Raw genomic sequence first — 17,472 nt, 5'->3', positions numbered from 1 at the left:
AAACTCATGGAAATGCTTGTTTTTGGTGACCTAAGTGAAGCTTGTTATACTCCCGATTCGCAATTCGGGTTTAAGAGTGGTACTAGTCGCGAGCCTGCTCATTTGTTGATAGCTGATATTTTGCTCAGTGCTCACGATAATAATGATACACTTGTTCTAGCAAGCCACGATGTGCGTAGAGCATTCGACTCCGGTATCCACGCACATATACTTAGTTCTGCTTGTAAACGCGGAGTTAACTGTTCGGTTGTCGTTGTATGGAGGAGCATGTATAGGAGACTGAGAGTGAAGCTTAAAGTCCCCACTCATCGCGATATGGTGGTATCCACCGTAGTTATACCTGTCCGTAAAGGTATCCGGCAAGGCTCCATTACTTCCCCTCCTCTATACAACAACAGCATTATCGTCCCTCAAGAATCTGCCAAAACTTGCTGCATGTATCTAGGTATAGACGTGTCGCTCATCAATTACGCTGATGATATACTTAACGCAAGTAGGTCTGTTTCAAGGGTTGAGGATAATTACAATGTACTCAGTGATGAATATGCTAAGATTGGGCTAGCTTTTAACGCTGCCATAAGTGAAGTAGTTGTTTTTCGTCGCAACGCGAAAGATTCGACCCCGATTAGCGTGCTCCGAGGCGATACTGCGGTGAGCTCAAAGCCATCTCTCCCTTACCTTGGACTGCCAATCGCTTCAGATCTTCGGTCTACTCGTGAAGCACTGGTTGAGCATTTTTCAGAAAAGGCACGCAAAGCATACGGACTACTTCTAACCTGCAAAAGTATGTATAACCGCCGTATACTCGGAAGGCTCTCTTCCGTTTTCGTTATCCCGCATGTTCTGTCACTCTCACCGTTTTGGTCTCTTCTCACCGAAACAGATAAGCGCTCAGTCCGTCGGGTTTACTATAAGTATGCAAAGTATCTTTTAAGTGTTCCGCCATGGGAGAGAAACTCAAGAGTTTCGAAAAATTACAGCGTTGTGGACCCGACTACTTTAGCTACTGAGCGAATCGTTCGATTTCGGCGTTCGCTCAATCCTGATCATGATATGTACCAAGCTATCGTATGCTAGTTTGAATACGAGTTTAGTATGCTGTATATAGTTTGTTATTGAAGTCTTGTTGGTTCTCTTTTTACGTGTTCTTTTTATATTTTTTTTCTTTTTTTTTCAATACTCCGTTGTGTAACCTTGTGTTATTTATGATGGGAAATAAAAACCATTTATTCATTCATTCATTAAATCTAGCGAATATCCACATGTTAAATTGAAATATATTGAATACGATAATATGACAGATTTCTGTCGTTGAATCAATAGAAAAATCTCATATCGTAGGAATGGTACATTCCATTTTAATTATTCATTGGAACACGATAGGATTTACATTACCTCAGCTGTTGACACCGAAATAATTATTCTCAATGATAATCTGAGAGACGTTCTTGGCTTTAAACAGAATACGCTCAATGGGGGAAATGTTGGCGTCGGTTACAGGATTGAGCAAGCTACTTTTGCATATTATCCACCTGCTTTCACTTTAGGATCTTGCATATTTCTCTATGAATCCTTTGTGGAAACATCGAGAGTCGTTAATTCAAATGTCCCCCTCCTACGTGTTCTTGAACAAAAAACAACTCATGAACTTGTTCATCACTATAATATAAAGCGTCTTCAGTATGTTCCTGTAAACACTTCGTATTTGGAACTCTGTCAGTTAACACTAAGAAGTGAATTGGGTGATCCTCTAGCGATAAAAAAACGCTTCGCAGTGATTACATGTCATTTTTGACCAATTATCAGCGACAGCAACATCGCCTAAAATGAACAATAGAAGAGTTCTACGTGTGTGTCCCGATATCGAGTGCTATGCTGGTGCTCTGAGTCCACATCAAATTGGCAATTGATTGGACTACTACAAGGGGCGTACTACAATGTTTGGCTATGGTCTTGGTAGCTGGTTTGGTAGGCTATTTCGTTCTGCACTACCCCTTGCCAGAAAATATCTTGTACCTGCTGCATCAAATTTTGCTGCCTCAACACTACAGGACTGGGTCGGGAAAGAATTTCAAGGAGAGTGTTAAGGAAAATATTAGATATTCAGCTAGAGCCGTTGGTGAGCAATTAAAATCTCGACAAAATGGGGAGGGATTGAAAAGGATGCGTGCCTGTCATTCGCTCATCAGTCTCCACCCAGGCGGAAGGCGAAGGACATCAACAAGGACTTTGACGAATAAAACAAGGAAGACCAATAAGCAGAAAAAGAAAAAGAAGTTAGATCAAAGAAGGATTTCTTCTCTTAAGATGACTTATCTCCCCCACAAGGAATCATATCCATCAAGGAGTCAGTTCCTCATTGAATCTATTCAATGCTGAAAATGTTGACGTCAGTGTCAAGTATGGCTACTATGAACAATTTCACCCCGAAAAACTCCTCTCGGAGAATATAAACTTTCAGATATTTTCTAAAGAAGACTATTTCATTGATTTGTCATCAACATTTATTGATTTAAATGTTGCGATGAAAAAAAAGTCAGATAATACAACTCCAACTGCTGCCGATATTGTCTCCTACGAAAACTGTATTCTACACAACCTGTTCAAACAAATTAATGTATTTATTAATGGAACATTGGTTAGCACTAGTAGTAAGTTATCCAACTATGCAAGCTACATACAATTTATGACGATGACACCAATGGCACAGGAGGAGTTGAGAGCACAATCACTCGGTTATGATTTTCGATCGGGTGTTGATACTGACAGTAAGTTGACTACTGCAGTGACTAAGGATTATCATCTAGTTGGAAATTAAATCATGAGATATTTAATATACCCCAATGGCTACCCCCCAATGTCAAGATTGACATAAAGTTACAGCTGGCCCCATCGAATTTCACATTGAGAAAAACACTTCCTGCAGCACCCGATGCAAATGTCATTATCACATCGGCAATTCTCCACGTCCGAAATCAACAGGTTATGAGCTCTGTTGCATTGGCAGTGGATAAGCTAAGAGCCAATGGCAACAACATTAAACTTCTTGTCCCCCATACGATCACCAACCAACGTCACATTGCCACCGGCTCTCGTAGCTATAGCGATTCATCAATTATCAATGGATAAATCCCATCAAAATTGCCTTTGGCCTTTGTGAAGAGTGGCAGTGCCGTTGGATCCTGGACTGAATCCCCCCATGATTTTATTTTGTGGTCTATCTAGCCTTGTGTGCAAAGTGAATGGTATTCCACTGTACACTCTATCATTTGACAAAAAATCTTTATGACTATGAACTACAAAAAGTTAAAAATAATAGTGAAATCTATCAAATTGTAAAGATATTAGACTCGTACTCGCAGGGGTAAGAAACAGTTACTTGTTCGGACAAAATTGTCCAATGTTTCCGATCCTCTCTACAACGACTTGAATACGACAAGTGATTTTTCGACAAAACTCTCGCCCGCCATCAAATTTGATGGTGCGTATAAAGTGGCTCTTGTCGATTGTATTCTCAAAAATGCCTACGGCATCCTGAGAAAGGATCGAGTGTATGATATAAAAGTTATACCATTCGATTGGACACTCTTTGTCGACTATGAATGGGTTGAATCACTTAAATCTAGCGAATATCCACATGCCAAATTGAAATATATTGAACACGATAATATGACAGATTTGTGTCGTACAATCAATAGAAAAATCTCATATCGTAGGAATGGTCCATTCCATTTTAATTATTCATTGGAACACGATAGGATTTACATTACCTCACCTGTTGACACTGAAATAATTATTCTCAATGACAATCTGAGATATGTTCTTGGGTTTAAACAGAATATGATCAATGGGAAAAATGCTGGCATCGTTTACGGGATGGATCAAGTTATTTTTGCTGATTATCCACCTGGTTTCGCCTCGGACTTTTGCATATTTCTCTATGCATCCTTTGTGGAAACATCGAGAGTCGGTAATTCAAATGTCCCCCTCCTACGTGTTCTTGAACGAAAAAAAGCTCATGAACTTGTTCATCACTATAATATAAAGCATCTTCAGTATGTTCCTGTAAACACTTCGTATTTGGAACTCTGTCAGTTAACACTAAGAAGTGAATTGGGTGATTCTCTAGCAATAACAAAAGGCTTAGCAGTGATTACATGTCATTTTTGACCCATTGTCGGTGACACAATCACCTAAAATGAACAATAGAAGAATTCCATTTCTCTGTCCCGATATCGATTGCTCTGTTGGTGCTCTGAGTCCATGTCAAATAGGCAATGGATTGGACTATTACAAGGGGCGTACTAAAATGTCTGGCTATGGTCTTGGTAGCTGATTTGCTAGGCTATTTCGTTCTGCACTACCCCTTGCCAAAAAATATCTTGTACCTGCTGCATCAAATTTTGCTGCCTCAACACTACAGGACTGGGGATCGGGCAAGAATTTCAAGGAGAGTGTTAAGGAAAATATTAGATCTTCAGCAAGAGCCGTTGGTGACCAATTAAAATCTTGGAAAAATAGGGAGGGATTAAGAAGAATGCGTGCGCGTCATTTACTCATCAGTCTTAACCCAGGCGGGACTCGAATGAAACTAACAAGAACTTTGAGTACTAAAGCAAGGGAGACCGATAAGAAGAATAACAAGAATAAGCATATTTTTATATAAAAGAATGATTTCTTCTCTTAATATGAACTATCTAACCAACCAGATAGAACATACATCATATATGTAATAAATTAATATGTTAAATGATGAATATGTTGATCTCAGCTTAAAGTATTGCTATTATTAACAGCTTCAACCTCAACAACACCTCTCGTAAAATATACACTTTCAAATATTTTCAAATGAAGAATATTTCATTGATTCGTCATGAACATTTATTGATTTAAATTTTGCGGTGAAGAAAAGTCACATAATACAGCTCCAAATGCTGGCGATGGTCTCTCCTACGAAAACTGTATTCTACACAACCTATTCAAACAACTTAATGTATTTTTTAATGGAACATTGGTGAGCACTAGCAATAATTTATCCAACTATGCAAGCTACATACAATTTATGATGATGACACGTAAGGAGTACAAGGAGTTGCGAGGACAGTCAGTTTGGGCTATTAATATCGATGAGGTTTTGATACTGACAGCGAGTTTACTAATACAGTGAACCGGGAGTATCATCTGGTTGGAAAATTAAATCATGAGATATTCAATATATCTCAATGGCTACCCCCTAATGACAAGATTTACATAAAGTTACAGATGGCACCATCGAATTTCATTTTGAGAAAAACACTTCCTGCTGCACCCGATGCAAATTTCATTATCACATAGGCAATTTTCCACGTTCGAAAACAACAAGTTATGAGTTCTGCTGCATTGGTAGTGGAAAATCTAAGAGTCAATGTCAACAACACTAAACTTCTTGTCACCCATACGATCACCAATCAACGTCACATTGCCACCGGCTCTCATAGCTATACCGATTCATCATGTATCAATGGGGAAACTCCATCAAAATTGGCTTGGGCCTTTGTGAAGAGTGGCAGTGCTGTAAGATCCTGGACTGAGTCCCCCCATGAATTTAATTTTTTGGTCTATCTAGCCTTGTGTGCAAAGTGAATGGTATTCCACTGTACACTCTATCATTTGACAAAAAATCCCATAGAACTATGTACGAGTTGACCATGCAATCCCTAGATCATGACTCAACTATTTGAAAATGGAATAACCGATTCAATGTTTTCAAAAAATCATGGTGTAATTGTTTTGGACTTGTCGGGGACTCAGGATATGAGCATAGTACGAACGAGGAATGTACGTTTAGAGTGTACATTTGCTGATACTTTGACTGAGAGTATCACGCTAATATCACTGAGTCAATTTGAAACCTATTGGGAAATCACACCCGACGGCAGTGTTCTACTAGACCAGCACCATGAACACAAACCAAATAATCAACGTATTTAGTATGGATCCATACATGTCCCAGTACAAGTCCTATTGCATACCTTCGGACTTCATTGAAAAAAATCCAAGTGTTAACAATACCCTAATCATCGTTAATAGCAGTCCATCGACTTTGAAGACTGGCCATTGGCTATGTATCTTTCAAACAGCGAAGAATATTGAATTTTTTGATCCTCTTGGCCTATCGTATAAATCCTACTCACCATACATCAGCAACTTTATTGAAAGTAGTGGGAAAACCATTATTCAAAATCAACGAAGAGTACAGGATTTAACGACTAAGACATGTGGCTTTCATGCACTACTCTCTTTCATGTTCAGATGCCGTGGCTATACCTACAAGCAGTTTCTCGACATCAACGTTGACTTACCTCGATTGAATGACTTTCTAGTGGAAAATATACTTACAAGCGTATTTAATTTTGATTTTTGTGCCATACTAATAAATTTTTATAAAAATGTAGTTTAATTTTTTTATTAATAATTTATAAAATTTTATATAATTGATAAACACGACTTTTCTACTCTTTAGATTTCATCTTCTACTAGGTATAGGTATTTTTCGACAACAACTAGTGCAGGTAGATTATCTGCATTCACAATATACTGATCCTGATGTACTGCAATGTCAGGGTCACATTTTCTGCAGTAGAGTGTAACTTCACTCTTGTCATATCTCTTTGTATAGTCAATGATACTATTCTCATTCATTCTATAGAATTCACATGTTTCAATTTGCTTATTTGAAGCAATTTCACAAACAGTGTCCTCAAGTGTCGAATCACACTCCGTCACACTCAAATATAAATCAGTGGGTTTATAATCATAAGACCCATTGTCTTCACAACGATGACGTAGAAACCATATTCTTTTGTTGTTCCAACAGTTGAATCCTTGACCCGCATCCTCCTCCCGGAACAATCTAAAACCACGACGATACCAATCTCGTACCAATAGACTAAAATTACGCTTAGGATTCTTTCCAATCATACCGGGATATGTATTCTCCCACTGATTACATTTATCATAGTGACAATTGGAGCATAGGTGGCCACAAGGATGAAAGTCAGACACCTCTTCAAGACAGGAATTACAACCTTTAATTTGCACAGCATATCCCTTATGCAATTTACACGGGTTGCATAATCTACACTTTTCATCATACTCATCAATCATTGTGCAATTCTCACATGATGACCAGCTGCCTAGTGTGTACATACATATCGGACATTTATGGAACATTTTTTCATGTGTTGACACTCACCGCCACAATGAAACTGAGCTAGCAACAACAACAAAAATTGTCTGGGATAGTGAGAGAGGAGTAAATCATCCTTGTACGTCATATTTCTCATGAAAAAAGTCCTAAATTTCTAAACTAATGTTTAAAAGCATATCCACAATATCATTTTGCTGTGTCGTGATCAATATTTCAATAAATTGTGTAAATACATTTGGACCACGATGTAGAAGCTTTATGGAGTAGTGTAATGACGGAGAATCAGTTTTCATTATATCGTCAAGCATTCCCCGAGAAAACATCTTTCTTTGAATAAACAGCTCCAGAAAATCGTCATCTAGAATCAAACGTTTTTCCATAAACACTAGATTCCTCATGATTCGCTCTTTCTCAAATCTATCCATTTCCTAATGGAGTCCTAACACTCTCGCAACCAACTTCAGACTAACCAGAATTTTTTCTACTCTAAAAAATATACGCTAGTCTACTATAGAAAGAAAAATACCACTGATTTAGAAACAATTTTATTGAGCATAATTACTACAATAATATTCACTGATGCATTTTGTTTTCATCAATATATTTCGATAGCACATCTAATGCTGTCCGAAGTTTATTTATATGGACAAAATTCACTTCTCCAGCAAAACATAGTTGCTCCTCCCACTTAAATTTGCTTAATGATTATCACGTATCTAGCATACATATCGTCCCATTCAAGGCATAGTCTAAAGCCTCCGGTTATTTCCATAGCTAGGTTTGGTACTCGAATATCATTGCTGCTACCGGCTCCATCATTAATCTCCAATAATGTAAATGCACCACTCATTTTCACTACTAATATCCTCTCAAATAAACTATTCTCTCTGAATTCAATTCTCTTACTAATGTGAATTGCAATGAAAATCAGTCCTTTTATCCAAATCCCAATTACCAATCAAGTTATCGTATATTGAGCAACCATCGCTGTCTCTGATTGGCTCCTAAGAAATGTCTACGTCAAACGGGATATTTTTGTGCAATTCATATCAATAACAATAAAAACAGTTTCTTGTCCCTTCTGGATCAGCACTATCTTGTCCCCTTTCTTGTCCCCTCTGAATCAGCACCTAAGTTACTACTGGTAGCACTGATCTGTCTCCCGTTTTTCTCTTTTTTTCCCGGGCTAGCGGTTTACCAGAACATCATAGAGAGATGCTTAATAGCTCATTAGAAAGCTGTTTCTCACATCTACGTGCTTTTTATAAATTCCATCATCTGCAAGTGCCATATGACACAAAAATGGCGCATTATGTGCCATTTCTCAAGGGTTGGGTTAGCGGGCTATAAAAACATCGTAGACAGATGCTTAATAGCTCACATTAAAGCTCATATTTACGTTTAATTTATAAATTTCATCTCCTGCAATTGCCAAATGGCACTAAAAATGGCATTATTGATGCCATATCTCAAGTGGAAAAGCTAGGGACTAGTGGGCTGTCAGAACTTCTTAGAGAGATGTTTAATGGCTGATTTGAAAGCTATTGCTCATATTTACGTGATTTAAATCAGTTTTGCCATTCATAAGTGTCAAATAGCACAAAAACGGCTCCTTTTGTGCCACTTCTTAAGTTGAAAAGCTTTGAAGCATAAAACGGTACCACTGTACTAATTATGGTCCAAAACCTTTAACTGGAGATTTACAAGGGACTCTTCCCGTATACTCCCCCTCCCAGCCCCCTTAGTAAGTTTCATTAGTCCGTTGGGAGAATTTACTATAAACTCTTCAACAGGGTCAGAATAAAAAGTCAAAATTCATGTTAAGGAAAAAACTGCCTAGTGGAAACAAATTGCCATTTGACACTGATTCAGGAATGGTGACTATTATTTCGGTTCGTCTTAAAAATAAAAGTTCATTGCGAAAAGAAATTTATGATGATTTCTAAAAAAATCTGAAAGCCCTCGAAAATGGCGTCAGATCAAAATGAAAAGTGTACCATTGGATCACCATGGTTGAAAACCTTGTACAGAGAAATTACAGTCCCCCTCCTTGAACAACAAAGAAAATGACTTTTTTCTTGTTGTAGCAGTGATGCGTCTCCCGTTTTTTTTCGTTTTTTCTTTTTTCTAGAAGGAATAGGGGGTGACCAGAACATCATAGAGAGATGTATAATAGCTCATTCGAACAGAAATTAAATTTGCTAGTGTCCTTTTTAAGTGACCAAAAAGATTGGAGGACAACTAGCCCCCCTCCTCCCTGAAGGTCCCTTCCCCCCAAAGTCATCCAATCACAATTTGAGATAGTCATTTTGTTCAACATAGTTCAAAGGTCAAATATCTCTGGTTTTGGTGATGATATGACCCTCCATACTCCCTGGCGGAAGGGCTGCACACTGTATCGGTATCGGGCGTATTTATACCACACGTATTGGCGTGAGCTTATTGTTATTGGGCGTGTCGGTATCACATGTATCTAGACAGATTTTTAATAGCTCATATTCAATTCAATTTATTTATAACCTGTCAAAACAAAAAAGGGCGTAGATCCCCTAAATGACAGAGTAATAAAGGAAAAAAAAGAAAAAAGAGAAGAAAACTTATACACTAGACAAAAATAAGTGGTTTTTACAATCATAATAATCATAGACATAAATCACAAATCGTATATCATAATCACAATATAATCAAGCCATAAATCAAAAGACATATAAAAAAATCATAACCCAATCATAAAAATCATAAAAATAAAGAGGACCAATCATAATTTAGTTTACTGGCTGGAGATTTAAAATCTTTTACTCTTTTATCAGTAATTGTGGAAGGAAAAATGAGCTTAAATTTTTGGGACAAAAAAGAGTTATTAGTCCAAGGGAGCATATGTAAAAGGAATTTAGTAAATTTAAAATAAATCCGGGGAACAAGTTTTTGTTTTGAAGCAGGAAAAAGTTGCCAAATAAGAGACAGAACAAGAAGATGAGGCACAGTTAGACTATTGTAAAGTTTAGAAAGATGGAAACGACTAAGGTGTGTAACGTTAGAGACAAGTGACGCATAAGCTATCCTTGTCTTTTTTTCAAGATTTTGGATGGCAAGCTCAGTAGTTTCCTTAATTGAATTTCTAATGGATATTCCCAGGTAAATAAGGCTTTTAGAGCCTGTTTTACCTATATAAAAGACATTGCTCATATCTACGTGAGTGGCGTAATTTCGTCAAAATCTTAAGGGGGGAGGCAAAGTTGGATCCAATTTTTCCAAATCAAGTGAAAATGATAGTGCAAATGAAAAAATGAGCCATATACTATCATAGAGACAAAGATATACTAAAGAAAACTGACCTGTTTCTCTGGATGCTTGAATTATGAAGGCTTATCTTAGTTTTGACAAGATTTTTTGCAGAAACTAAATTTCAGCGGGGGAATAAAATGAGGTCTGGGGGGGGGTAAAATTGGGTCTGGAGGGGGCAGTTGCCTCCCCCTGTCCCATATCAAATTAAGCCCTTTCTATGGCCTTCCTATAAATTCCACCATCAGTGATTAACTTAAAAAAACACAGAAAATTGGTAGCATTAGTTTATGCCCTTTTGAAAGAAAAATTACTGGTACTTATGTATTATACCAAACACACTCAAGAAGGGCTATTAGGTTAATCATAATGGAAGATGCCATAACATGATGAAAATATAATACTTTAGTTTATATACCAATATAATTTGGGCTAAATATTTGCATATTAGGGGGGAGGGTAAATAAATCTCAGAAAGGGGCTAAAACCTAATTCAGCCTAACGTTATCCCCACCCCCCCCCCTAATGTGCAATTATGTAGCCTAAATTATACAAGTCTAATGCATTCTGTCGCCCATCATTTATCCTTGTGGCTATGAAATCAGTTTGCTCAGATGGTACATTCAGCAAACTTTTCGACTGTTTGGTATCATGGTTGCAGCGGTAGCTATAACCTAGTAAAGAGCGAACCAATGCCCATAGTAACTAAAAGTTAAAAAACGCGTTTTGAAAAAAACTGCCCAGTGAAAAAAATTGCCATCTGACACTGATTCTTTTCGCTGATGATACCGGATCATCACTTACTGGATATTCGGAAGAGGATCTCAATGAGAAGCTGCAAATCGTATTTTCACAACTTCTTGTATGGCTAAAAGCTAATCGTTTGTCATTAAATACATCAAAATCAAATTTATCATTTATATTAGAATTGGGCATAATGCCCAAAAAATTTCGGTAATATTTGATCATGCTAAAAATACTAAAATTCAAAGGGTAACTTCGTTCCGATATCTGTTTATTATTATTGATGAAAATCTGTCATATAAAGAACATTGTAATAGATTACGGGTTAAAGTTGCTCAGGGGGTTGGTATAATGCGAAGGTTTCATCATTTTTTTCCATATGAAATCCTACGTCTAATTTATTTTGCGTTGGTTCATTCCCATCTTACGTAATGTCCTCTGATATATTTGGCAACATTCAGATGTCATGTGAAACCGATACAAATTCTTCAAAACCGGACTCTTCTAATTTTAAAGAAATATTTACCATCACCGTCTTCCTATCCTAATAAGAGTAAAACTGAAACTCTATATCTTGTAACTAATATATTGCCTGTTTCAAAGATTTTCAGCCTTAATTCTTTCTTATTTAAGGTAAAATACGACTGGTCGAAACTACCTACGTACTTTTGTTCAAATTATTTTTTCCCTGTGCAACATGCCCATTCTTATGAAACCCAACACAAATGGAACATTCAGCATCTAAAATTAAGCACAGGGAGATCACGGTTCTCCCCATTATTTTCAATCACGGGTTCATGGTGTCTTCATCTACCATTTATTGATTGCAGCAAATCTCTTCCAAATATAAAAAAGCAACTTCATTCTTTCCTTATAAATAATTTTAAGAATTAATAATATATTGAAAATCTGGGTACTTTTGATAATTTTGTTTTGTTGGGTGTTTTGCCCTGTGAGTTGCCGGTCATCGGTTACCCTTATTCGCCCGTTGTTTTTTTTTTTTGTTTTTTTTTATAGGTATTTTCGGTTGATGTTTGCCCGGTATCGGGGGGTTTTTGGGGTGGGTGCCTGTCTATTGATGAGTCATGGAATAACTCTTATTTATTTTTTTGTTGTCAAATAGGTTTATTCCGATTAATGTACCGGGTTTTTGTCATTCGACCTTGTGTCTCCGGCGTTTACCCTGTATTTATGTCTATTTTGTACAGATATTTTAAAATTAAACCTTGAACCTTGAACCTTGAACCTTGATTAACGAATGGTAACGAGGTTAATGTCGATGAACGGGGTTAATGTCAAAGAGAATGTTCGTGTTCGATGCGGAGTACGCCAAGGAGGCGTGTTATCCCCTAATGTTTTTAAGCTTTGTATTGCTACAATGCTCTCTAAGATAGCTGATACTTGCTTTCTTTGTTTTTCTGATGTATCGTATATTGCTTGCTTACGCGGATGACATCCTACTTATTAGTAGGAGCGAATTTTCTTTGTCTAAAATGGTGGATAATATGAGAAAAAGTTTTTAGTTATGGGACATAATTTCAATGTTAAAAAGTGCAAGTATCCTTGTTTTAACGGTAATGCTACGAATTCTCCTTTTAATTCTAATTATTATTCTATACGTTCAGTTGATAGACTAGGTTGGCTTGGAATTACTCTGTGCAATAATATATTTTCTTAAATTAAGGAAATTCTAATATCGGTATTGCCAATTTTTGTTGTATCTTCGTTGTCATTTCGTAATCGCCATATTATCAAAAAGTATAACGCACCTGATATAAATGAAAAAATCCGTGATTTACATATAAAACGGTCTGCAAAGGCCTATGAAAAACTGTCCTCTCACCATGGTCTCATTCGTTGGTTTCGCTGAATTTTCTTTTTATTTGTTTATCTTACTTTAAGGGCTGTGTGTGGTTATTTTTTCTTTCCTTTTTCTCTTTACTCCACTATTTTCCACATTGTTTGTGCACTGTATTATTTGCAAAAATTTGGGCTAAATATTTGCATATTAGGGGGGGGGGGTAAATAAATCTCTGAAAGGGGCTAAAACCTTATTCAACTTAACCTTATCCCCCCCCCCCGAATGTACAAATATGTAGCATAAATTATACAAGTCCAATGCATTCTGTCGCCCGTCATTAACTATTATTTCGGTTTGTCGTAAAAGTAAAAGTTTACTGCAAAAAAAATTTATGGTGATTTCGAAAAAAGCCTGAACCCCCTCCAAAATAGCGTAAAAACCAATGAAAAGTGTAACATTGGAATCAGAATTGTGGAAAACCTTAGACATGTTAATTACGGCTCCCCTCCTTGAAAAACAAGGAAAATCGCATTTTTGCATCGGTATCACTGATCTATCTCCCTTTTCTTTCTGTTTTTTTTTTTTTTTTTTCTCCAGGCCTAGTGGGTCACTAGAACATCATAGAGAGATGCTTAATAGTTCATTCAAAAGCTATTTCTTATATCTACGTGCTTTTTATAAACTCCACCATCTGCAAGTGCCACATGTCACTAAAATTGCACTTTCTGCCATTTCTTAAGTGGTGGTGCTAGCATACCAGAACATCGTAGACAGATTATTTATAGCTATTATAAAAGATATTGCTCTTATCTACGTTCTTTCTATAAATTCCACCATCTAAAATTTCCAAATGGTACTAAAAACGGCACTTTTTGTGCCATGTCTCAAGTGGAAAAACTGAGGTTTTTGGGTTGGCAGAACTTATAAGAGTTTTGTTTAATGGCTCATTTGAAATCTATTGCTTATATCAAAGTGTTTTTTTTTTTATCAATTCTACCATTAGTAAGTGCGATATAGCACTGAAAACAACACTTTTGGTGCCGCTTCTTAAGTGGAAAAGCTCTGAAGTACAAAACAGGTACCATTGTAATAGTTATGTCCCAGAACCCTTACCTGGAGGTTTACAAGAACCCTTCCCGCACCCACCCCCTCCCAATCCCCATAAGTTTCGTAAATCGTCTGCTCACCAGTAAGTTACTGAAACATTACCAGGCTACCATACCAACGTAGATAGATGTTTAATGGCTCAATTATAAGCTATTGCTTATATTTACCAGGTTTTTACAAATTCTACCATCTATTAGATTTCACAGATTTCAAAATGAACTAGTTTCTTGGGAGAATTCACAGTTAACTCTTTGTCATAGTTGTAGCATTAGGTGCAACCTAGTAAAGAGCAAACCAAAGCCCACTAGGGACAAAAAGCTGAAAAACTTTAAAACGGTCTTTTTTTCTTCTTTTTTTTCAGGACTAGCGTGTTACTAGAACATCAGAGAGAGATGCTAAAGAGCTCATTCAGAAGCTATTTCTCATATGTAAGTGGTTTGAATAAATTCCACCATTCGCAAGTGCCATATGGCACGAAAAAGGGCACTTTATGCCATTTCTCAAGGGATGGGGCTAGCATGCAACCAGAACATCGTAGATAGATTTTTTATAGCTCATATAAAAATATTTCTCGTATTTACGTTCTTCCAATAAATTCCGTCATTTGCAAGTTTCAAATGATATTAAAAAGGGCACTTTTTTGGCCATGTCTGAAGTGGAAAAGCTGGGGCTATTGGCCCCCAGAACTTCTTGTGATTTTCAATGATTATTTTGAAAACTTTTGCTCATATCCACATGTTTTTATCAATTCTACAATTTGTAAGTGAGATATAGCACTGAAAATAACACTTTTAGTGCCACTTATTAAGTGGAAAATCTAGAAAGTATAAAACGGTACAATTGTAATAATTATGATCCAAAGCCCTTAACTCGATATTTGCAAGAACACCTCCCGCAGGTTCCTCCTCCAGGCCCCCTTAATAAGCTACGCAAATTAAAGTCCCACAAACACCAATATATTAAATTAGATTATTAGAGGCGTGGTTCTCTTAGTATAGCGCTGTACTTTAATTTAGATTATAAATCGTTCGATTTTAATTGGATTTTTTATTCAATCATGGTTTTTCCAATCTTATCATTACTTTTTAGACTATCCACTATTCCTGCGAATTTTATCCATTAATTTTTATAATCACGTCCCAAGGAGATCATTTTAAAGCTGTTGCTCATATCTACGTGCTTTTTATAAATTTTGCCATCTACAGGTGCAATATAGTACAAAAAACGGCACTTTTGGTGCCACATCCTAAGTGGAAGAGTTTGGAAGCATAAGACGGTACCATTGCAACAATTATGGTCCAAAGCCCTTAACTGGAGGTTTATAAGAACCCGTCACATATACACCCTCTCCAAACCCCCTGTGTAAGTTTCATAAATCTTCTACTCGTCTTAAAAGTAAAAGATTATTCTAAAAACAAATTAACTAAGACTAAAAACTTTTCAACTAAAAATGTACCAAAAATTAAGCTTGAATGATCAACACTTTTGAATTAAACCTTCAAACTTGACTCTGCCATGAAGCCTGTGTGCTAGTTCTAATGGCGGTAATCGATACGAAGGAATGTCCTTGCCCCCTTATTTTTTGCTCCTGCCTAGGTTTTGAAAAACACCTCTTTTGGTTATTTCATTGAAAAAGGTACTTTTTTCATTTGAAAAAAATGGGTGGAAAAACAGAAAGTGCACTTTATGGGAGTGTGCCATCAAGTCAAATTTATAAAAAGTGACTAGGCATAAATATAAACTTCTAAATACGCCCTTAAACAGCTTCATAAGGTTCCAACTGAAACTAAACTTAAAACTTAAAACGAACAGAAATTACCCCGTATAAATAAAAAAGATCATGGCAGGGTTGTTTCTACATTAAATTTGAATAAAAAACGAGCAAAGATTAATCTAAAAAAACAAAGTTTTTCCAAAGGCAGTAAAGAGCGAAGTTGAAACTTAAAACGGAAAAAAATTATTGCTTTACATTCTATCTAATATACATATCAATCAAAACTAGTACAAATAAACCAACTAATTATGTCTCCCTGTGGTTCTAGGATTATAGAAAACTAGCGCTTTACTGAAAACACAAAATAATATAGGAGTTTTGATACAGTAAAAGCAAACCGCTTAAGGAAACTTTTTACAGAATAAAAATATCATCAAACCAGGCACGTACGCAGGAATTTGTTTCGAGGGGGGGCAATTTGTTTCGGGGGGGGGGGGGGCAAATCCTTCAAACCCATTATTCTGTGAGAAAAATCAGAAAATTATGGGAAAATGAAAAAAATCGTGAGATTTCGGGGGGGGGGGGCAGGCCCGGAGGCCCCCCCCCTGCGTACGTCCCTGCATCAAACCCATTTAGGATAAATCCTTTTTAAGATAAATAACAGTTCATTTTAGGATTGTTGCTGTATTTTATTTTTTCTCGTTTAATTTGGTATCACTTCTGCACGGTGGCTCATTTCAATGCCTGGCTGTCGTTTTGGTTTTAAAAAGGACATTTCATGATTAGTTTGTAGACACGTACGAAGTAAATCCATCTTGATATCATTAGGATTAGGACCATATACTAGCTTTAGAATTTTTATAATAGCTTGAAATTAGCTGTTGTATAGAGACAAATAACCGCATTTTCAGCCTCAGTTTTTAAGATAATTTTAATTGTATATGGAAAGTTACTTACGTCACAACTGGTGTAAGACTATGAAAAGCTCTATAGATTAGTGTATTGTTGTCAGGCTTCGTACTCACTTTTCATTCCCAAATCAATATTCCTGTTTGTAATACTTGATTTTTGTGTTTAGAGTAAAGCGCTATTTTTCTATAATCTTAGAAACGCAAGGAATCATAATTAGTTGGTTTATTTGTACTAGTTTGATTGATATATATATATATATATATATATATATATATATATATATATATATATATATATATATATATATATATATATATATATATATATATATATATATATATATATATATATATATATATATATATATATATATATATATATATTAGATAGGCTGTGAAGCAATAATTTTTGTCCGTTTTAAGTTTCAACTTTGCTCTTTACTTCCCTTGGAAAAACTTTGTTTTTTTTATTAATTTAATATATAGAGCTGGTTAGGTATTTAATATAATTCGTTCCCTCCCTCCCGAAAAAAAAATCGGATATGACCCTGGCTATAACTACTAATGCTCTACCTAAAACTACTGCTTGAGGGTTAGGTTTTTTGAAATTAAATAAAAAAAACAACAAGTTTTTTCAAGTGAAAGTAAGAAGCAACATTAAAACTTAGATCGAACAGAAATTATTACGAATATGAGGGGGTTTGCCCCCTCCTCAATACCTCGC

The 17,472-nt window shown here is 36.2% G+C and overlaps 1 protein-coding gene across 1 annotated transcript; it reads left to right on the top strand.

Moving 5' to 3' along the window:
* The first annotated feature begins 12 nt into the window (after positions 1-12).
* LOC148938412 (uncharacterized) lies at positions 13-1,077 on the top strand. The gene has a single exon (XM_089107813.1). The coding sequence runs from the start codon at positions 13-15 to the stop codon at positions 1,075-1,077; it is 1,065 nt and encodes a 354-aa protein (XP_088963939.1).
* The last annotated feature ends 16,395 nt before the right edge of the window (positions 1,078-17,472 follow it).

The sequence above is a fragment of the Artemia sp. Qi Xiang Cuo genome, unplaced genomic scaffold, assembly GCF_049724085.1.
Source record: "Artemia sp. Qi Xiang Cuo unplaced genomic scaffold, ASM4972408v1 HiC_scaffold_3327, whole genome shotgun sequence".
In the NCBI taxonomy this organism is placed as follows: domain Eukaryota; kingdom Metazoa; phylum Arthropoda; class Branchiopoda; order Anostraca; family Artemiidae; genus Artemia; species Artemia sp. Qi Xiang Cuo.
The sequence above is the reverse complement of the archived record's forward strand: the minus strand, read 5'-3'. Positions and strand labels throughout refer to the sequence as shown.